The sequence below is a fragment of the Chrysemys picta genome, chromosome 9, assembly GCF_011386835.1.
Source record: "Chrysemys picta bellii isolate R12L10 chromosome 9, ASM1138683v2, whole genome shotgun sequence".
In the NCBI taxonomy this organism is placed as follows: domain Eukaryota; kingdom Metazoa; phylum Chordata; order Testudines; family Emydidae; genus Chrysemys; species Chrysemys picta.
This window is the reverse complement of record NC_088799.1, coordinates 22643698-22666747: the sequence shown is the minus strand read 5'-3', so window position 1 is coordinate 22666747 and position 23050 is coordinate 22643698. Positions and strand designations below refer to the sequence as shown.

At 41.1% G+C, this 23050-nt stretch overlaps 1 protein-coding gene and 1 long non-coding RNA gene across 2 annotated transcripts in view; both read left to right on the top strand.

The window, feature by feature from the left end:
* Positions 1-3470, top strand: part of LOC135973566 (uncharacterized) — a 63168-nt gene extending 59698 nt beyond the window's left edge. Inside the window, exon 3 of the long non-coding RNA XR_010590472.1 lies at positions 2525-3470. This is a non-coding gene — a long non-coding RNA (uncharacterized LOC135973566). The remainder of the gene's footprint in view (positions 1-2524) is intronic.
* A 718-nt stretch (positions 3471-4188) lies between these two features.
* The window catches only part of IQCJ (IQ motif containing J), a 93605-nt gene continuing 74743 nt past the window's right edge, over positions 4189-23050 (top strand). Inside the window, exon 1 of the mRNA XM_042853951.2 lies at positions 4189-4316. Coding sequence (XP_042709885.2) covers positions 4308-4316 — 9 coding nt within the window. The 5' untranslated portion in view covers positions 4189-4307. The remainder of the gene's footprint in view (positions 4317-23050) is intronic.

Here is a 23050-nt window from a genome sequence, read left to right as displayed (position 1 = left end):
ACAGAGCAGAAGCCAGGTCCAAGGAGCTGAACAGAGCACCTGTGATATTTTGGACATTTGCACAACCCATTTGAGTGGTATCTCAATCTGGCCACATTTAGGCAGAACTTGGTTTGTAGGCACGTGGAAGACTACCACTCTTTTTTATCCCCAAATTGTCCCCTTGGCTCTGCCAAGTGTAAAGGGCCAGGTCCAAAAAAGCATGTGGGGGGAAGAGTTTCTCTAAGACAAATACTAAAACATGGAATCTTAAGAAATAGATCTTGTTTATATAATTCTTAGTGTATTTCTTTGGAATAGCTGGTGACTCACTACAATAATAGCTGCTGTTCAAAGACGTCTTACAAAAAGGAAAAAAATGTATTGTGTGTATGTGGTGTCAAACTGAAGAATAAAATATGTTAAAGTTTACCTTTATAAATCTGTTAGTATAGAGAGTCTATTTCATTGTCACAATGGTTCAGCACAAGAATACAAGAATGACAAAATATGCAATGTTACACACTTATTTAGAAGTCTAAGAAAGATATTTTGCATTTGAGTAATATGTGATCATGTAATACTATGTGACCATATATGTACAAGGGGCAGTGTTAAGGTAATCAACCTTGTCACTGTGTCATTTGAGTATTTAAATTCAAAAGAATGTTACGTTAATGCTACTTTTAGAATTCATGCCTTTCCAACTTGTTCTACAAATGTAAACATTACAACTGAGATGGGAGAAATTCAGCTATCAAAAAGTATAGTATTTTTTTATTGAAAGTCATGATATATCTACAAAAATTTGAAGAGAACAGTCAATTTTCTGAGTCAGAATGAATTCTTAACATGGAATGCTGTAATCACTGATAAGTACAGCTGGGATGACACAGGCAAAGAACAAACAAACAAAACCAAACCCCAAACAGCTGTCTCTGGGAATGATCGCTCTAAAGTCCCATTTAGAAGTATGAATTATTTTAAACCTCCTTACATATAAAAGATAGTGCTTGCATGATGCTAGCATTAACTAATTTAATGGCCTTGCTGTCCTTATGTTTTCATTTTGTCTAAGCAATTTAACTTTAGGGTGGATAGTTTATGATAGTGAATTTAGGACTAGATAAACTATGAGAACATTAAACATATCTGCACAGCACTAACTTTGACACACCTAAATTCCCTTAGGGACTGTAAGGGAGGATATGGTTCTTGTACCATTAAATAAAATATTTCCCATTGTAAAGAAAGAGAAAGGGAGGATACATGTAACGGAAACAGTGATAGATAAGTTTGAGATATGGTGTTTGCTCTTCTGTAAATGTTAGCTGGTCCTATGTCAACCCTAGTCACTAAGGGCATGTCTAGACTGCAAGACCGTTTTAATCTAGCTAGTTCAGATCCCAGAGCAGAGAAACCATGGCAGCAACGAGGGCTATACAAGCGAATCTGGAACCCTGGGGACTTGCTCTGCTGCAGTTTCATTGCTCCAGGATCTGACCCAGCTAGACACTTTTGAAAAATAACTTTATTATTGTAGCGAGTCACCAGCTGTTTGAGAGAAATGCACTAAAGAGTTATATACAGAAGGGTTCCTTGTTTTATTATTTGTCTTAAAGAAACTTTCCCCCATCATGCATTTTTTGGACCTGGTCCTTAAAATTTGGCAAAGTTAAGGGACAAATCTGGGGATAAAAAGCAGTGGTTTTCCAAGCTGCATAATGTTGCCAGAATGAGATGCCATTCAGAGTGGGCTGCGTATGTGTTAAAAATATTATCACAGGTACTTTGTTCAGTTCATTGGACATGGCTTAATCTCAATAGGGTGTGGTTACACCATGGGCTCTGCTGGGTTCCTTAAAAGCTTGGCTTCATTTGGATTGGAGAGAGAAATAGATAATGGTATTTTTCTAAGCATCTTCTACTTGTAGCATGACAATAAGATATTGCTGATCTTAGTATAATTGTCCCTCTCCTTTCTTGTTGGTTTGGATCAGCAGTGAAATAGTTGATAATTACATTATCATCAGTGGCTATCTGAGTTAAAAGTTCATTGAGATTAAAGGAGCAGATCACGCATCTCAAAGCTGTTGTTTCAGGCTTTCTGAAAACTTGGGCAGACATAGATGCATTGGCTATGCTTGGTCCAGAGGTTGCAGGTTTTCTTCACAACCATGAGAGCTAGAGAGGTAGGACTTAGTGGCCAGATGAGCAAGTAAACACAGGAAGATGTACTGAAAATTCTGATGGTACCTTAACTAGAGTGGGTGAGGCCAGTGATCACTAAAATACTATAAATGAATTGGTAGTGAATGGAACACAGGCGCTACCTTCCATCGGTGAGAATGGATTCTTTACAGGTTTAAATGAGACCTTTTGCAGTCATCTCTGATCATAAGCTTTGGGAGCATGGTGCTTGCTACATAATTATTTCTGAAATGTAAAGACAGGGCATATAGTTGCAATTGTCATCTGCCCAACTGACCACAATTGGTTCCTTCCAATTACTCCATTGTTAATGTCCTATTTTTTTTTTTAAAAGATGGATCTGAGCCATAACTCCAGAACCTGGAAGCCCCAGAACTTAGACCTCTGATTCCAGATCCAAACTTTGGGGCTTCGCTAATATTAAAAAATATTTCTGCTTTGCATATCCAAACCAGGTTGGTGAATAGCTGATGGCAGCTTTGTGGGACACTGTATATGACTCTCCATCCTCACTAGGCACCTTTTAATATAAAGATTTTTGCATTTCCCTGTTTTAGTAATAGGGTCTCTAATATTATTTTTTTCAAAGAACTGATTTATTAAGAAGAAAAAGACTGACTCAAGAATCCCTCCAGTTATTTAGGCTTGGTAGACTCATTATTAACATCTTTGTTAGTTATGTTAAATTCACCCCAAATCTACAGGGACCATACTTCTAACAATGAGGGCCATTAGCCATTATTATTTTCTTAGTAATAGTTACCATTAAAACAAGACTTTTACTAAAACTGAAACCAGATTTGTGTTACTAAATTATTAGTGTATGCAGGTGTAAAAGAAGCTAACTTAAGAAATGCAATTTACCATGATCATTCGTTCTTGAACTCTTAGTCTATTGTTCCTTATCTACTATAATGTTTTGAAATGTGTACTTAAAAATGTTGTTTTGCATGCTAACATGCACTTTGCTTGCATGACTAGGAAATATCAAAACTCACCTGAATGTTCCTTAGACTATTTGAAGCAAATGTTCAATGCAAACTATTGAAATTTGATTTTGTTAGCAAAAAAGATAGAGCTCAAACTTTGCATTTTAAAGACTGCATTGGCAGAAGCAGTTTTTATAGTGATTGAAGTTATTTATGCCTTTACAGACTGTACCACCTACATACCCAACATTTGTTGCTAGCTATCTTCTTTAGCACTTGAACTATTGATTTGAATCCTTTTGATACTATTTGCTGAAAACACAAATATTTGAACAAATGCAGTTTCATTGCTCTGACACTTTTTCCAGTTGCTTGAAAAGTTGTGAATGATCTCTTTTTAAAAATGTATTTTAGCTGCCTGATATTGCACAAGCAACAAAAAACAAAAATCTGTTTGTTCAAAGTGCATTCTAAAAATCCATGAATCCACTTTGATACAAGAAAGGAATTAGATTTTCTACTATACCTCTGTGTAGGGTTGCCAACCCTCCAGGATTGTCCTGGAGTCTCCAGAAATTAAAGATTAATATTCAATTAAATATGTCATATGACGAAACCTCCAGGAATACATCCAGCCAGAATTGGCAACCCTACCTCTGTGTTGGGATTAATAAAATTCACAGCATATAGCTGAAGGAATGATCCATTTGAAGTTTGTATTGGCATCTTGGGAAGCTGTGTGAGTGTGCGTGTGTGTGCATGTGCCCCCCCTCCCCCATTAACTTTTTGATTCAGTATTGTTCCTGGATGAACATTTTAAAAATGAGCTGAGATGTAACATGCACGTTTCTGCAGAGCCACTAAGGCAGGATCAAATTCATCCGTAAATTCAAGTTTCCTTTCATTTCCAAAACTATACATCTCCAAATTACAGTGAATTCGTTCCTGAGCTGGAGAGGTGCCAGAAGTTTCTCATCTAGCTGTCTGTGGGCTGCATTTCTTTCTTTCCTTTTTTTTTCCCCTTTGTGGCTTTCTGATGCTTATAGTGAACTCAACTCAAAGGTTTTTCAGTCTCAGACTTGCCTGATATTCTGTAAGAGTCAGATCGGGCTCTGTAATACTAAGGAATACTGTTCCAGTGTCAGATTCTTAGTCTGATTTCCCTGCAGGTGATTCAGAAACTCCAGGATGCGTCTGGTAATGTATTTAATTTTCTAAATAAGCCACTTAGGTGTTTCCTTTGTGGGTATTTTTGGTACTCTAGTGTTCTGGGTTTTTTGACTAATTGAATGTGAAGATGTTGGGGAGGTTGCCTATTGCAAACACTGATGCTGTTTGTTTTAGCTATCAGCCAAAGATGTGTAGGTAGATTTCATAAAGGGACCTTTTGTCTTTAGATAAGCAGGCTTACAAATACTGATAAGCAGATGTAATTTATAATGTACACAAAGCAATAGTAAGTTTATTAGATTTAAATTAAGACTATATTATTCAAACTCATATTTGTGAGCACAGAAATGAGAGATGTGTGTTATTGTAACAGACTTAAAACAGGGTTTGAAGAAATGTCTGGGAATTCACTAAATTGTAAAAGAACGGTGATTCAGCTGCTGTAGCAGAATTTCTGTAGGTTTTTAAACTGCCGTTTATTTTTACTGGAGAAAAAGGTGGCTATGGTTCATAGTAACCCTACATGGCTTTGAGCGTCCGTATTCAGCAAGCAGTTTAGCTATTTTAAATATTAGACCTTGAATAGTAATTAGATCAATGTAAAGCTTCTGTAGCCAAGAGTTAATCTATTCGCCAATATGTAAAAAACCATATGCAAGGTCATGTGTGAATACACACACACACACACACACACACACACACACATAAATTTGATGAACTCTTACAGAATATGCTGTCAGTGTGAATCTGTGATTACTAAATTATTTGTACTGGAGTCAAATAACCATATTTTTGACATTCTCAAGAGAATAATTCAATGATTCTTGTACCTCGTGACTTAGTTCTGAGGTGCTTATTAGCTACCTTGCACATGAGAGGCATTATTATAAAATCAAATTGTTTTCTTACCCATTTTAAAAATACCTCCACAAAGTAGAGCATATTTAGTTTTGTGTCATGTGTGTTGTAAACAACAACTTACACTGTGTATTATTTTAATAGACTTTAGAAATAATCCACACGGCTTTTTGTTTCATTCTCTACCACTTAAAATAAAGGACACTTAAAATACTGTATTCATCAATAAAAAGCTATTAATCTGAAATACAGTACATTGAAATGAACATATATACGTTGCATACACTAGTATATAAAACTAAGTATTCTTGATTAAGAGAAGAGATGATGTAAAGCAACACATTTTGGAGACAGGTTTAATGCCAATTTACTAATTGTAAATGGTAGTTCTGACATATCAATTTAAGATTCTCAACAAGCAAATTAAAATGGCTTATACACTATGCAGGCAGTATCTAGCTCTCATTTAGCTATTTCTTCGCTTTGGGCTTGCTCCTTTTGAATTGCATGGGGCGGGAAGAGATCAGGTTTCACATAGTGATCTATCTGACATGGTATAGTTAGAGGATGTGGGTTGTAGCTGTAGTGTGGGTATGAGAAAACAAATATTTAATGACAAATTTGATATGAAGCCAATATTAATATGAGCCTTTACATTTGCTAGGACAATTCGTTAGATCAGCGGTTCTCAAACTGTGGGTCAGGACCCCCAAGTGGGTTGCGACTCTGTTTTAATAGGGTTGCCAGGGCTGGCGCTTGGGGCCTGGGGCCGAAGCCTGAGCCCCACTGCCCAGGGCTGAATCCCAAGGGCTTCCCACCTGGGTGATGGGGCTCAGGTTATAGGCCCCCGCGCCTGGGGCTGAAGCCTTTGTGCTTCAGCTTTGGTCCTCCCACCCGGGGCGGCGGGGCTCAGACTTGAGCTTTGCCCTCCCTCCCTCCCCCCCTCGAGTCTGTGGATCAAGCAGGCTCAAGCTTCGATCCCCTCTCCTGGGGTTGTGTAGTAATCAGTGCAATGAAGTTTGAGAACCCCTGCGTTAGATGATTGTAAATGAACTTGCTAAATTGCACAAGAAATAATATGCATTAGAGGAAACTAATTTATCTAAAGTTGGACATATTGACTTTATTGTCCAGTTGAAGTTTTAATATCTGTCTTACCAAAAGGTATTATGCTTGCTTTCAATATAATTGGGATGGTCTTTAAAAAAAAAAAAACCACACACACAAAGAATTTACCTCAGTACTCCAAAATTAAGTGTTTAAAAATGGAATTAAATTGTTGTATTGTTGTATGGCTATATGAAAAGTAATATCCACTGTGTGAATTACAATACTCCATTTGTTTACATCCTAACCATTATAAAGTGCAGATATTTTACCTGTCCTTATCTTGCTTTCTAATCTTACCTTGAATTTTTATGCTATTTAAGGGCTCAATCCTGCATACTCTTACTCACTTTCAGTAGTTTATGCACTCAACTAATCCTAATGAAATCAATGGAAGTATTCACATGCCTAGTGCTCACAGGATCAAGTCATATTTTCCACATTAAAATTTTCTGTAGTCCTGAAATACAGAAAAGAGACCAAATTCAACAAAAACTGCAACACTTATAGTGACTTTTGGCGTAACTCCAAGGAAGCTGTATTATCAATGTTTTTGTGCCAGTCTGATTTTGTAGACTTTATATTGTTTATAAATATATAACTGCTAGGTTTTTACAGTCTGGTATGGCTACTTAGTTTTGCTTAATGTTTTAAAAGATAATTCTCTAGTTTCTTGTTGGATTTGAATAGGAAATAAATCTGAGAGGATTGAGAGGCAGCGTACATTTTGTTGTGCAGTAGCTGGAGAAGCAAATATATTGCTGTTTTGCAGCGCATGTGGTACATTCTGTACGTTGAACCTGCTCCTAGCATAGGCATCGACTCTGAGGGTGCTCCAGGGTTAGTGGCAGTCAAGCAAGAGTTTCAAGGATCGCAGTGGAGCAACTCATGGGGACTTAGGACTGACTCTGGAGTTGGGCACCTAAGTTGTTTCATGGATCACTTCTGAGTGTGCCTACCGGATCAAGTCCCATTCAAAATTTGGCTGGATGAGATGTAACTTTTGAGTGATTAGAGCATTCGTCTGGGGTGAGGGACACCTAGGTTCAACTTCCCCCTCTCGGCCAAAAGGGGAGAGAGAATTTGAACAGGGGTTTCACACCTCTTTAATCACTGGACTATGGGATGTTCTGATGTGGGGCTCCTTTGGTCTCTCCTGTTCCACTATGGATAAATGAGTGGTTGAAGCAGGCAGACTGGACCCAAAGTCTCCCACAATCCACTCATTTCCTGCACTAAACTGTTGTCCAGTGTTGCTGTATTGTGACAATTGCTGTGGTTAGCTGTGGCAGAATTTTAGCAGTAGGTGATTTGTTCTGTTCTTATGGGCTCCATGATGGTGGTATCAGAGTATGAGATGTAATCTTGTATTTCATTATATAGTTTGATATAAGAATGGCCATACTGGGTCAGAGCAAAGGTCCATCCAGCCCAATGTCCTGTCTGCTGACAGTGGCCAATGCCAGATGCCCCAGAGGGAGTGAACCTAACAGGTAATGATCAAGTGATCTCTCTCTGCCATTCAGCTCCACTCTCTCACAAACAGAGGCTAGGGACACCATTCCTTACCCATCCTGGCTAATAGCCATTAATGGACTTAACCTCCATGAATTTATCTAGTTCTCTTTTAAACCCTGTTATAGTCCTAGCCTTCACAACCTCCTCAGGTCAATTTGTAATATGCATTATTGTTTTGGATGAATGGTCTGTCTCTTTTAATATATTACTCCTGGCTCTTTAAAATTCCATCTGTCCTGAAGGATGAATTAAATTGCCTGAAACTGAGTCCAGCTTAAAAACAAAACAAAAAACTATCCCTACTTGCAGGACAGGTAGGATTCTAAAAGGGCCAGGAAAATATCCCATTTTTATACAAAATATCTAAGTCGTTTTCTTAGAAAAGTACTGGAATACCAGTATTTGGTTTGCTGATTCTTAATAAGCTACACTTCCCCTGGAAATTTAAATATTGTGTTTTTGTTTTTTAACAATGAGATTTGAGGACACTAATATGCTGTATTACTTACATGCTGTAGGAAGATAGAAACATTTTAGCACATATGTTTAATACTAGAATATGTCAGCTACTCTGAAAATAGAATTTGAAATATGAACAAAAATGGTCGAGATGTTTTAGAAGATACTGTCACCTGTGTTCCATTATATCTGCAACTGCATTTGTGCATCCCAGGTTGGCTACATAAATTCAGCCACCTTACCTACTCTTGATAAGCCTAAAACAATAAGGGAATGTTAACTCATCTACTGTGGTCATGCCCCTAATTAGGAGTGTTTTGGCAGATGTCTTTACATCAGTTTCTGCAGCGTGGACGGTAACTGAGTTTCTTTCTCTTGCCATCCTGGGCATAATACCAGAAACATTAGGACTGGATTGTTTTCAAGAGAAATTACTCTTGATTATACTAGCTACTTGCCAAATGCTTGTCTTGCCAGGAAATGGAAAAAAAATGTCCACACCTCAACAAATGGACTAATGAGTTTAACTCATATGTCAACTTGGAAATAGTATTACAAATACAAAAACAAACCCAACTGTTCATGTTTTTATTTGGATATTTGTAATATACAATTTTTTGCTCTCACTCGATTAGTGTTTATAATCAGGATTTTTCTAAGCAAGTCATTTCTGTGTTACTATTCAAGCACCATGAGGATCAGTCATATGCCTGTCCCACAGGAGGCACAATGTTTAAGACCTGATTGTTTAGTGGACTTTACTATCTCAACAGTTGCAGGTGAAACAGGAGAATACCAGAAATGATACAGAGGCCAACTCTGTAAAAGGACAGACTCAACGCGGAAACTCTAACAATAGGGCAAGGATCTTGGTAACCTGGATATCTATTATATCTATTGTACCTTGTGTCTACATTGCATTACCCTATTAAAGTGGTTTTCAAACTTTTCAGGCTGCAGACCCCTTTCCAAATGTGTCACCTCTGGGGGTATGCGGTAGACTTACAAGTGGGCATGCGGGGTCATGTGTCCCCCTCCGCCCCCCCAGTTTTCTGCCTGTCATTTAGCAACAGCTTTTAGAGCAGGGGTAGGCAACCTATGGCACACGTGCCAAAGACGGCACGCGAGCTGATTTTCAGTGGCACTCACACTGCCCGGGTCCTGGCCACCGGCCCTGGGGGCTCTGCATTTTAATTTAATTTTAAATGAAGCTTCTTAAACATTTTTAAAACTTTATTTACTTTATATACAACAATACTTTAGTTATATATTATAGATTTACAGAAAGAGACCTTCTAAAAACGTTAAAATGTATTACTGGCATGCAAAACCTTAAATGAGAGTGAATAAATGAAGACTTGGCACCCCACTTCTGAAAGGTTGCCGACCCCTGTTCTAGAGCTTTGCAAACTGTGGGGCATGTTCGGGGGGCGAGGGGGTGGAGTGGTGACACCAGGCGGCTTGAGGCAGCCCTGCACAGCGGGGCTCTGAGAGGAAGCGCCACCTCAGCAGGCCACCTAGCCTGTCTGGGTTGGGGGAAGCACAACCAAAAATTATAACTCAGAGTGGGCTCAGCTCAAAATTCAGGGCTGCTTCCCCCCAACCCCAAATGTTCCTCTGTGCCCCATAGTTAGAAAAAGTCTGTACTAAATAATATGTGTTCTCCGCCATTACAGGATTTTTCTCATATATCCTCTAAGAGCTCACATTCCCCAGTTTGAAAAACACTGTGGCCTAATGTAAACACAAGGGACAGATTACTAGAAAGAGATTGAGACATGAAAGGTAAAGGGACAACAGTGGCAGGAAAGTAGAAAAGCATAGTTGGGGCCACGTTACCCTTTACACCACACGACTGATCATTGTCTGGCCTCCAGTGGTAACTACTTTCCAGATGGTTCCGACCCAGAAGCATCCCAGAGTGGGAGGCTGCAGAGCCAATTCTTGAAGAACCATATTTCCCTTCCTCAAAGGGGTGTGTGAGGCTTAAAGAGCTTTGAGATGTCTCTTTAAAGAGCTCCTAGATAAAGCGTCTTATTACCATGGTTGTAAAATTTTCTTCATGCGGCTGACTTTGACAATAGCATTTACCATCTGTTCTTTATATACTTTAGAAACAGGACATTATTCATACAGAGATTCAGAATTTAGGAACTGCATCACAGAGCATCTGTAACTCCACCTGCTCTTGATGCAGATACATTAAACTGACCATAACCGTGTCTGTCTTCTCCAGGTGAATAGCTGGCTCTTGGACCAACTAACATGGTTTAGTCAACCAGTGCTCTGAATGTTGAAACTTTTAGCTATTTCTCAGTGTATTATGCTAATCTTGTGCTCTAATTCGATTGCAACTCACACTGAACAAACCTGCTTTGCTCAGTCTGCCTCTAGTATTAGAGGTTTTTCCTTTTTCACTTTCATCTCTAAGATGAAGCTATAGTCACAAAGGTTACTAGTTGTCAGATGCTGCAGATAGATGCTATCATCCCTGGAAGAAAGAGGCAACAGTTAAACTCCTTAATAAAGGGAATGAGGAGTCCAGTGAAAGATTAACAGATTTATTTGGGCATAAGTTTTTGTTGGTTAAAAAAACCCCACTTCTTCAGATACCCCTCTGATACTTAGATTTTCTAGCGAGCAGAACTTCCCTTTACTAAGTGCAATGCTCTGAAAGTTGACATTCTGGGCAATCTGATTCTTTAATCTCTAGTACTTGATTTAAAAACAAAACACAATGAAATATTGTTGGAAAAGTAGCTATGTAAAATGACTCTCTCCCTCAGTGGCTCTGTTCCTTGTGTACTTAGTGTTTTTCTGAATTTTGTGGGTGACAAAAATAATTGTGTTGTACAGGACCTAACACACTATTGATTCTTAATTAATAATAAGCTTTGGGAAAATGATCTGCAGTCTATTGTGGCTTACACATCATTAACAGAATTGTTAATTATATTTTAATTACTTGGGCCAACCTTCCCATCCATTAAAACTGTCAACTTAATTAAAAGCAATGAAATAACCTAGTTCAGTCTCAGGGCATAATTTGGAGATAGTTAGGGTTACCATTTGTCCAGATTCCCCCAGACATGTCCAGCTTTTTGAGCTAAAAATAGCGTCTGGGGGTAATTTGTGAATGTCCGGACTCCCCCCGCCCCCCCCCTCCAATGCAGAGCGTGCGCGGCTAACAGGGCAGCCGGCCGGATGGTGCCACTTACATGGGGCTCCGACAACCAGAGAGAGCCCCTCCTCCGCTTCCCCTGCAGCAGAGATCCCTCCCTGCATTCGCAGATCGCCTCCGGCAGTCTGGAGCTCCTCCCCTGCTCCTCCTCCACTGCTGCCCAGTGTGCCGGGACGAGCGGCAGGGTAAGGGGGCCAGGGGGATCAGAGAAGGGGCAGGGAGGTTCTGGAGGGGGCAGTCAAGAGACGGAGGGGGTCGGGAGTTCGGGGGAGCTTTCTGGGGGTGTGTGTGGATAAGGTTTTGGGCAGTCAGGGTACAGGTAGGGGGTAGGGTCCTGGGGGGCAGTTAGGGGACAAGGAGCGAGGGGGGGGGGTGTTTGGGAGTTCGGGGGGGGGGCTGCCAGGGGGCAGGGGTGGTGAGAGGGATAGGAGCAGTCAGGGGACAGGGAGCCAGAGGGGTTTAGATGGGTCGGGAGTTCTGGGGGGGGCGGGTCTGTCAGGGGGTGGGGAGTGGTTGGATGGGGCATGGGAGTCCCAGGGGTCTGTCTGGGGGTGGGGATGTGGATAAGGGTTGGGGGCAGTCAGGGTACAGGTAGGGTCCTAGGGGGCCAGTTAGGATGGGGGCAGAGTCTCAGGAGGGGGCAGTCAGGGGACAAGGGACAGGGAGGCTTAGGTAGGGGGTGGGGTCCTGGAGGGCAGTTAGGAGCAGGGGTCCCAGGAGGGGGCAGTCAGGGGACAAGGAGCGGGGGGAGGGTTGGAGGTTCTGAGGGGGGCGGAAATGGGAGGGAGTGGAAGGGGCAGGGGCGGGGCTAGGGCAGGACAGGGGCGGGGCTCCTCCTGTCCTCTTTTTTGCTTGCTGAAATATGGTAACCCTAGAGACAGTGGGATAGAGAACTGTCACTGAGGGGATAATTTGACCTGCAGAACCTTGTAACTGGTGATGATAGACAAGACTCAGTTTTGCATGAGAAGTATTAAACTTTCTTGCATAGGTTTGTTCCATTAATTTATGTCCCAGGTAATTAACTGCATATGATGAAAAGCAAAAAATCAGACTGTCCCTGTTCAGAATACATCTGACCTCCAAGTACTTTTGTAAAACAATAACCTTCTGTGGCACTGTTATGAATTTTTTTTCTGGGACACTTTTTGTGACTTGTTCATGAAATATAATTTTTTCTTCTCAAACAGTTTCACTTAATTACAACTTCTAAATTTTTTTTATAACCATAAAATGATCTCCAGAGCACTTCTCAAACCAGTACAGTAACGCCTCACTTTGAGCAACCCGTTGCAGCTAGCTGGTGGGGGCTTGTAAGCAGAGTGGACCGGCAGCCCCCCATCAGCTCCCTGCTCCCCCTAAGTTCTCTGTGCTGCATCCGCCCAGCAGGCTATCAATTGCAGGCTATCAATTGCCTGCAGTTCAGCTGTCCCTCCTCCCACTGCCATGTGCTGCTCCTGCCCTCTGCCTTGGAGCTGCTCCCAGAGACTCCTGCTTGCTGTGCAGGAGGGAAAGGGGGGGCTACTGTCAGGGTGTCCCCCTCCCCCTGCTCCTGCACTCCGCTTACCCCTTCTCCATATAGAGCAGGGAGGGGACATGGACAGAGAGAGCTTGGGGCAGCAGCTGCTGTCTCAACTTCCTGATCCACTTAAAAAGACAATGCACTTAAGAGTGGGTCAGCTTACTTAAAGGGGCAGTGTGCATCTCTCTCTCCCCCACACACAAGGTGTTTGTCTGTCTCTGTCTGCTATGCTGTCTCCCCTCCCTCATGTTCATGCTGCCTTGTGTGAGAGCCTACATTAACAACAATGTGTTAACCCTGGAGGGCTCAGCCGAGTGCTAGTTCATCATTTAGCAGCAAGGCATTCCCTGGGAAAATATCCCACCCTCTGACTCCACCACCTCAACCAAGCTTCACAATCATCATTGCTGTGTACAATATTAAATTGTTTGTTTAAAACATACAATATATAGGGGTTTTTTTTTTTTGATCTGGTGAAAAAAATTTCCCTGGAACCTAACCCCTCCCCCCATTTACATTAATTCTTAAGGGGAAATTGGATTCGCTTACCATTGTTTCGCTTAAAGTCGCATTTTTCAGGAACATAAGTACAAATTTAAGTGAGGAGTTACTGTACATTGTTCCTGAGCCTGCAATCAGATCCACATAGTCAAGGTCATGAGAGCTTGGTATCACTGAAATGCTGAATCATTTTTTTAAAAAGTGGGGAGAAGTTGGGGGCTGGGGTACCTAGACTTGAATGGGACTCTGCAGAGACATAAGGGTCTGGTCATGTAGATTCTATTGCAGGACTGTATTGAGCACTGTTGCTTGTTTAATCAAAATGATCCAAAAATATTTTGGCTTCTTGGCTACATGAAATTGCAGCTTGCCCTTGAGCTGTATTGTTGCCAACTCCTGCAACATTGTGCGTCTCCTGATATTTGCTTTTCTTAAAGCCCTGGTTCCCGAAGTCCTCATTGTGTGAGAATCTCTGCTTTCATTTTTTAATATAAAGTAAGTTTCTATCCTCATGGTTGCCCAGAAAAGCTTGCAAATGTGAATCCCGTGGGCTCAAAAACCAGAAGACAAATAAAAAGAATCCAACATTTATTAGTTTAAAATCTCATCTTTAATTCAGTCCCATGACTCTTTTGGGGGCATGACTCTCACATTTTGAATGCTAATGAACTGTAGCTGAAATCTAAGAGCTAATACTATCCCAAATATATCAAATTTAATAAATTAGAATAGTCCATTTTACATTTTGGGGTTTAAATTTACTTTTTAAAACACTTTTTAAAAAAAAAAGGAAATAATGTGTAAATTTATATTCAAATACAATACTTCCCATTTGTAACTTTATTCGAAGGAAACATTAACAATCCAGAGAGAAAACAAAAAGAAAAGATAAAAATAATAAAAGAAATCACTGTGAAAGGTGTCAATTTTATTTTTCCTATTCACTGTTTCCTTCCCATTTCCACCCTTTTAAATTGGCACTGGGCATAGGAGTCTGCCCTTTGTGTATAAGATAGTTAAAAACATAACCCTATTCATCTGCTATCTTCACATTGTAGAACAACTGTCTAGACTTACCAGACATTTTAAAAAGTCTGCATTTTGATGATCTGATACCATTATATTCTCTCTTCTGTTCCCATTTATTTCCACATGTATTGATGCAAGTATCTGTCTGCAAAACTAACAGTCTTGGTGTTGCCAACACTCAATTTCAAGAGTGACTTTTATGACTGCGCATGATCTTGCATAAAGCCATAGGCTGCTCAGACTTGCCTGCAGTTCATGCTTTCTCTACTAGAGGTTGCTGCGTCACTTGTAGAACATGGGGAGCCTGCAGTTTCCAGGTTTCCCAACTCCCAGTGTGCCCTCTGATCAGGGCAGGAAAGTGGAGCAGGCAGAGCAGTGAGGAACTGCCACCTACCTCCAGCCCACTGATGTGTACAGCAGCAGCCTCAGACCCCCACAATAGTATACTGCAATATATGGAGGGGGCGGAGCTACTGAGATAGGGGGCCATAAGGATTCTAGCTGGGCGGCTCCTTCCTTGCTCCAGCAAACATGCTACCTTGTGGACAGGAGCAGCCTCTGGAGCCTGCTGAGAGGGCCCACTGGAGCATGGAAAGGGAGCAGGAGCTACAGGGCACTGACAGAGCCAAGGAGGGGGCCTGAAGGGAATATTGGAGCCTGACATGGGAGTGGGATGGGGGACACAGGAGCCCTCGAGGGGAGTGAGTAGAACTGAGATGCACACTCCCGTGTGTGCAGCAGTTACCAGGTAGTACGGTCGAGTGAGCTGACCAGGGCTATGGTGTCAGGAGGTGGAATCTGGTGGGAAAAGGGCAAGTGGGGCTGCAGTGTATTCAGGGGAAGGTGGATAAAACTGGGGGAAACTCCTGGAGATGGGAGAATAATGTGTCAAAGAAGGAAAGGTGGAGTCCACCTCAGGAGGAAGAACAGGTACTCCCCATATGTGAGGATGATGCTTGTATGTGAGGTTGAATTCTCATACTGACACTCTTGGATGTCTTTGCTAACAAAAAGGCAAGGAAAGGGTAGATAAAAAGTGAGACTCTGATCTGGCTAAGCTAATGTGCAATACTCCTGTTCTCTTAAATAAGAAAATCAACGTGACCTTATATTTGGAAATTGTGAAATGGTGCAGGAAACTCTCAATCCTGACCAGGGCCTTTGGATGATACCATAATATAAATGAATAATAGTAAGCTAGTCAGAGGAGCTTTCTGGTCCTTACGCACTAGCAATTTTGCTATTCGGTTTTAGGTTCACAGAACTTCAGGGGAACGTGTAACTTTACTGTTTCCCACCCCCTCAAAAACGCCCCAGCAAAACTTTGCTTCTGTAAAAGCCCAATCTTACAAATGCTAAAGGTATGTCCTAAACTATGTGCCAGTGTCTTTTCTTCTAAAGAGGACCTAAGAACCAGCTACTGAAATCAGTGATGACTACTGTGTAGCTTGCCACAGAATAAAAATCCTAGTGTGACAATTATTGATCTAGAAACGTTCAACTTTGTAATCACTGTGCAGCCCCAATGGAAAATGTCTCTCCTGCAAGGTGAGATACGTTTGGCTAGAAATATTGGTGAGTTTTACATTCAGCAGAGAAGTAAATGAGGAGGATATCAAACAGGTGCTGGAACAATTTTTTTAGTGGAAGTACTGATAGCCAGTGAACCAAACTGTAAACCCTGTATATAATGGAAACCACTTCAAGCCAGGGGGTGCTGCAGCACCCCCTGCACTCCTAGTTCCTGCACCTATGATATCAAGACAAGTGCTTCCCAGATCTATTCTTTAGTACTTAAGTGACTGCTATCAGCCTCTTCATTTCTTTGGCTTCCCAAAAGTAAGATCTGCTGTTTTTTTTAAATAAACAAAACATCCCCAAGCAAACAAAAATCCTCAACATTTAAAAAGTTTGCACTTAAATGTCCATCAAAAGGCAAAATGATTTGGTTTTAAATCAACAGTCAGGTTTTTGAGGCAATAACCCTAAACACTATACTATGAAAATGATTCTCTAGTGATGGTTTAAGTTAACATGAGGTACTATAGAAAGCATGTGGTCATCAAGCATTAGTGTAATTTTAGAACAACGTAACATTGTGATTTAGGAAATGTAGAAACCTAAATCATGAAGCAAGTTAACATTATTTTTTTGCTCAGTGAGAAGTGCACCAGCAAGTTAATGTCATTGAAGCAGAAGATTTAACTACCGATCTGCAAATTAGTCTGTTTTCTCCTCTAAGTTTATGACTAGAAGTAACATCTTTGGGTGAAGTGTTGTAATTAAAAAGTAAAGCAGAAGCCTGAGGATGATAAATGTGCCCTGTAGTACTAGCATACTGAGAAGTCTGTAGGGTTTTCTTTTATTTTTTTAGCGAAGTATAGATTACTAGATGTATCATTAGGACACTGAACCTATTCAATTGTGGGGCAAGAGGTGAGAAGCAATTACATATTACTGCTTCTGACACTAAGCAGCATATGAATATTCTTACATGAATTTTAATTTAAAATATTGCCTTTATTATCCTTTAATTTAGTAAATTTTGTAAGCAAAGCAATGAGTTCAATGATAGATATACTCCACAAAACTCAATATGTAGAAGTGAAGTGGCCTAAGACCATGATTACAACTGGTGTCAATCATAAGTTTAAAAAATAAAAGCATTAAGTAACTTAGCATCCTACATGTATAATTGACTATGACTTACCCAGTGATATGTGACTCTGTACTATTGGATCTTGGACTGGTGGAAAAGATTAATGGTAAAAATATTTCTTTTCCTACAAAAGTTGAGGTATTAATTTAGGCATAAATATTTGAAATCATGGCTTGTTAGGACTGAGCACTATATAATAACAGCACTTTTCAAGTTTATTACTGTTTTCAGTACCACAGATGGCTGCAAATTGTAGTGTTCTCTCTTATTGTCTTTCCCCTCTGTCAAATTAACAAAAGAATATTAAATCTTGTCTAGCCATAATACAGTGCATATGTTCATTGTGTAAACTGATTTATTACACTTCTAAATTGCTCAAAGAGGAGCAAAATGTGTCTGTTGTTGGTTGGTTACTGGGTTTATTTTGGGACTCAAATGTACGGTACTTAATAAGACTCTTTGCAAGGTGAATAATTTTGTATTTGATGATTGTCAGCAAAGCTGTTTTTGAGTGCTTTTGTTCTGTCTGGCCTTTAAATAGTCTTCTGTATACCTAACCAAGGAGGTAGGTGGCATTTGCTTTTAACACCCATTTCCCTTCCATGGGTAGGGTTACTACCTGGCCAGTATTTGACCGGTCTGGCAGTTTTTATGGATTTGCCAGTTGCCAGGAAAATAATTTAATCTGCCCCCCCCCCCTTTTTTTGAAATGTGGGTCTAAAGTGTTGCATTCTTATCACAGTACACTTGGATATCTAATGTTAAAAGTTTCTGTGTCCAGCTAAAAATGCTGCCACTTCCGCAGTTTAAGTGATAACAGATCAAAATTGTTGAAATACAGCAGCTGTCTGCCCACCAACATGCAAGAGCACCATCTGTGTGAGAGAGAGGGTTTTGAGTCGTGCAAGAATGAGGAGACGTGTGAGGCTATAGATCAGGGGTGACCAACCTGTGGCTCTGGAGCCACATGCAGCTCTTCAGAAGTTAACAGGCGACTCCTTGTATAGACACCGATGCTGGGGCTGGAGCTACAGGCGCCAACGTGCCAGGGGTGCTCACTGCTCAACTCCTGGCTCTGCCACAGGCCCTGCCCCCACTCCACCCCTTCCTGCCCCCTCCCCTGAGCCTTCTGTGCCCTCGCTCCTCCCCCCAGAGCCTCCTGCACGCCATGAAACAGCTGATTGGGATGTGCGGGAAGGGAGGGGGAGGTGCTGATCGGCGGGGTTGCCAGTGGGTGGGAGGCACTGGGAATTGGGGGGAGGGAAGAGCCGATGCGAGGTGCTGCTGATGTATTACTGTGGCTCTTTGGCAATGTAAATTCTGGCTCCTTCTCAGGCTCAGGTTGGCCATCCCTGCTATAGATCATATCTATTTGTGTTATCTCTCTAGATACAATAAGTGGCTGTTGAAGGTGGGGGATTGCGGAGTTGCCTTGTGGTTGGGGGTTGGGATTGCAGCAGGCTTTCCTTGCGGGAGGGTAATTTCAAAAGTGGTAACTCATTCCATGGATGATGTAGAGGTTACGGTAACTTTCAGGGTATGCTGTGGGCCTAACTGGATTGCTCCTTTAGTATCAGGAAGAAATTATCCTACCAAACAAAAATGACCGGTGACATGTAGGTTTTTTGCCTCCCTCCCCAGCCTACCGTCCCCCCAGCACTGTAGAGACATTGTTTCTTTAAGAATAAAAGGGCTGTTTCTCATCAAACTTTAGCCACCCAGTTTTGGGGTGGAGGGGAGGGATGGTAGGTATCATGAGGCCAACTCTTGAGGTAAATGGGATCCATGAGACTTTTATGGCTAGGCCCCGGTTGAGTTGGGAAGTGGCTGCATTTATGTCTTTCACAGATCAAGGCACACCTCATCTTCCCTCAACAGTCTGGGGGTTGCTTGAAGAAAGTAGGCTGAAGGTCACTTTCCTCTCTATTTGCTGGTGGTGGATTAAAGCCAATGCTTCCCTCATGCTGGACCCTTACATTAAGTAGAAGAGTTGTGGGGCTGTTATCCCCCTTTGTAAGATAAAACTGTAGCTGGCTGCTTTTATCAGTCTTCCATGTTGGCATCTTTTAATTCATGTGAGTGCTCTGTGCTTAAGTGATTGATATAACACTAACCCCCCAGAAACAATAGCAGTGCTGGCTGGTTTTTTTTAGTTACGGGGTCAAAAATTTTCTGACTGTTAGTCAGGACAACAGCTTGGAAAAACATATATTGGTCCTGAAAGCGAAAGTCTTTCCCACATAGGATTTAGCATTACTTCATCCCCTAAACCACTAGATGTAAAGCCTGATACTTCATATACTTTTAAAGCTGAGACAGCCAACTTTAAGGGCATAAAAGCATTTGTTTCTAAATGTTCATGTCTAGCAGATGGTTAAATTGGAGGGAGGGGGAGAGCAAGATGTCCCTCAGAATGATATAGATATAAGATCTGAAATCTAGCAAAGCACTGTAGGCACTCCCAGCTTTTCAGTCTTATACAGCAGTTGTTTTTATCCCTGTTGGCTAGTGATATCTGACCTTACTCTGTTGGACTTCATTGGTGTGGTGGATCTTTGGCCTGTTTTTTAGAACAGTGTGAAAGAGCAATACAAATCAATTTAAAATGCATGTGAGAAATTCTTATCCATTCTAGTGTACAAAGCAGCCTCATCTATTAAGCTTGATGATCTAAAGCAGGGCTATAATCTATGCTTAACTATGGAGCTTGTAGGCCGTCCCCTGCACAGCCACTATAAGAACTGCAGACATATATTTACCTTTGATGAGGTGACCCGTCCTTCACTAAGCTTCAGCTCATGCAAAATAGGTACCACATGCTTAAGTAGAGCAGGTCAATGTGAGTGTATCATGCCTGTGCTCTGCACTGGCTTTCACTTCACTTCTGCGCAATTTGTGATGTTTTTATATATGTCCTAAATGGTCTTGGACTTGGCTAGTCCAGAGACTGCCACTTCCCCAGTTAATAGCACTTAATGCTCAGTGGGAATACTCTGTTTGCCTGCCTGCAGTTGAGGTGGGGGTGGGCTGCAGGGTTTCTCCTCTCTGGAACTGCTGCTTATTGTCCAATCAAGCTGGACTCTGATGGCTTTTGAGGTACACCACTAGACAGTCTGGATTTCAAACTAGCATGGAATTGATTGAACCTTGGAGACATGAGGGTGAGTTATCCAGATTTTCTGTCCAGAATGCTTGGCTACTTTGTAAGGTGATAATTCTTGTATTCATACCTAGATATTCTAGGCCTCTCCTCACTTGATCTGAACTCCAGCTGGAATGAGAATGTGATCACTGCCTTAAAATCACAGTTGTAGTTTAACATTTTCCTTGTTGTTCATTCTAACTCTAACACGGTGGTTCTCAAACTTTTGTATTGGTGACCCCTTTCACACAGCAAGCCTCTGAGTGTGCCCCCCCTATAAATTAAAAACACAGTTTTTTATATTAAACACTATTATAAATGCTGGAGGCAAAGCAGGGTTTGGGGATGGAGACTGACAGCCCATGACTCCCGAGGGGTCACGACCCCCCAATTTGAGAATTTCTGCTCTAACACGTTTTTTTCTTAAAAAATAGAGGTTAATACAGGCGAGTCTCATCTTACACAGGGGTTCCGTTCCGCGGTTAGCACGTAAAGCGTAGAGTCAAAATTACATTGAGTTGAATGGTGGGCAGAATCCCCCGCACTACAGGTACAGTACTAAAATTGTTATTTTTCTCTTTTTTTTTTGTTTTTGTTTTTGCCAACTGCGTAAAGCTGAAATCGCGCATTTAACATGTGCGTAAGATGCGACAGACCTGTACTACTCAAACCTGGATCCAACTAATAGGGAATCATTTAGCTTGTTGGGTTTCAGTGACAAAATATTTGTCAGGCACCTGCACAAAGCTTTCTTAGTCAGTAAATAAAGCTAAAATGTTCAACCTGTTTAGTTTAAAAAATCTTTCTGTAGCAGTGAGGAGGAAGCTGATGATGATTACTGAGAGAGTTAATTTATTTTAGTCTGCTTGGAAAACACTCTGTCTTGCATTTTCTTTGTCAGAAAAGCAAGATGAGTAAACACTTCAGTGAATACTCATTGATCCTCCTTGCATCAAAGTAGCTGTTGGGTAAAAAGTTTACTTATGAATAGTTCAGTTTGAGACAATAATCATCATTTTGGAGTACAATCAAATATGAAATGTCGTCATGGGGAAATCTTGCCTAATTTGCCTTTATGCCTGTGAAATTTCTCATATTTCTGATAGCTGAACTTTGCTTATTTAGTTCAGATCTGAAGGGTTCGATTTTCCCTTTTTATACGCGCTAGGGGCCACATTTGGTCCATAGATGCTCGTATAGTTCATATTAACTTCAGTGGGAGCCTGTGCATAGATCTGAGGGAAGAATCTGGCCCCATGTGTGTTGTATAATTTATGCGAGTAAGCAGATTTAAATTATGTAAATTACTGTCTGCACTGAAACCACCATCTGGAAGAAATTATACATACAAAAATCTGTGGGAGCAATATGTGGGACTGAGTATCATTGAAAAGGGAGCAAGATTTGATGTAATAAAGGAACAACTTGTCCTATAAACAAATATTTCAGCTTCTTCCATAATAGCCAGCATAAATTAATGGTGCTAAAACAAGTATTTAAAGTTAGCTGTAATATGAAGAATACTAGAGCTAGCTCAATGCTAGTTGGTATGGGAATGGAGGATGCATATTAGGAACGGGGGGAAGGGCTGGCATAAGGGTTCCACAAAAAGCTGAGGGACCAGTCAGGAACCTTGAGGTAAATTGTTTGTTTTAATTTGGGGTCCAATTCTGCTGCCCTCCTGCACATGAATCCTCTTACAGTCAATGGTAATTGTGTGTCTAAAAGGACTAAAGGCTTCGTAAAATGTTAATGTTACTGTAGTGTAACTGCCATTCTAGTGTTTTGGGTATGTCTACTCTGCAAGTTGACACCCATGGCTGGCCTGTGCCAGTTGACTTGGGCTTACAGAGCTTGGGCTGCGGGGCTGTTTCGTTGTGGTGTAGGTATTATGGCTAGGGCTGCAGCCTGAGATCTGGGGCCCTCCCACCTCTCAGGGCCCTTCAGCCCAGGCTCCAGAAACAGGATGGACATCTGCACTGCAATTAAACAGTCCCACAAGCCCCTGTCAGCTGGCATGGTCCAGCTGCGGGTTTTTAATTGCAGTGCAGACATACTCTGAGGCCCTTGTGATCATGCTCCTATGATCAAACTGTAATAGCTGTGCTAACTTCTCATGCTTTGTGTTCAGATGGAGTAATCATTGCATGAGAAGAACTTCAGTGTTTAAAATAACCCAACAAAATTGTCTCATTTGCAATGTTAACCTTGCCTCTTGGTAGCAGTTGTGAGTCAGCAAGACAGCAATTGTTTCAAGGACAATTCAGAAAACTATATGAAACACATAAGTTGATGTTAAGTAGGTCCAGTTTTTGAAAAAAGTAAATAAAAATAACCAAATATGTAAAAATAACTAAATATTTGTGCCCCTTTTTGTAAATGAGTCAGATAACAATGAAAGAGATTTCAGAAATTAAAACAATGGCTGAACTGTGTCAAGACAAAGGTGTATTCGATATCTGCCAACCAATGGACCTCAAAGGAAGAAAGTGATTCACTTTATTTTGCTTCTTACTGACCTTGACAAGTGCTGACTAATGATTTTCAGGAATCCTAGTTTAGGGGACAAAGCAAAACAAAAATGAGGCAATTACTGTAAGTGATCATGCTATAGTGGAGTTAACGGTAAAGAGGATGTAGCTAGTTAAGGTTAGTACAACATACTGAACCATTCATTGCTTAAATGTAAAACTGTGCAGGAGCTTTTTAAAAAAGAATTAAATTTTATAGTGTATTTAACAGTGGCTCAGCGGGAACAAGTAGAGGGCACTGAGAAGCTAGCAAA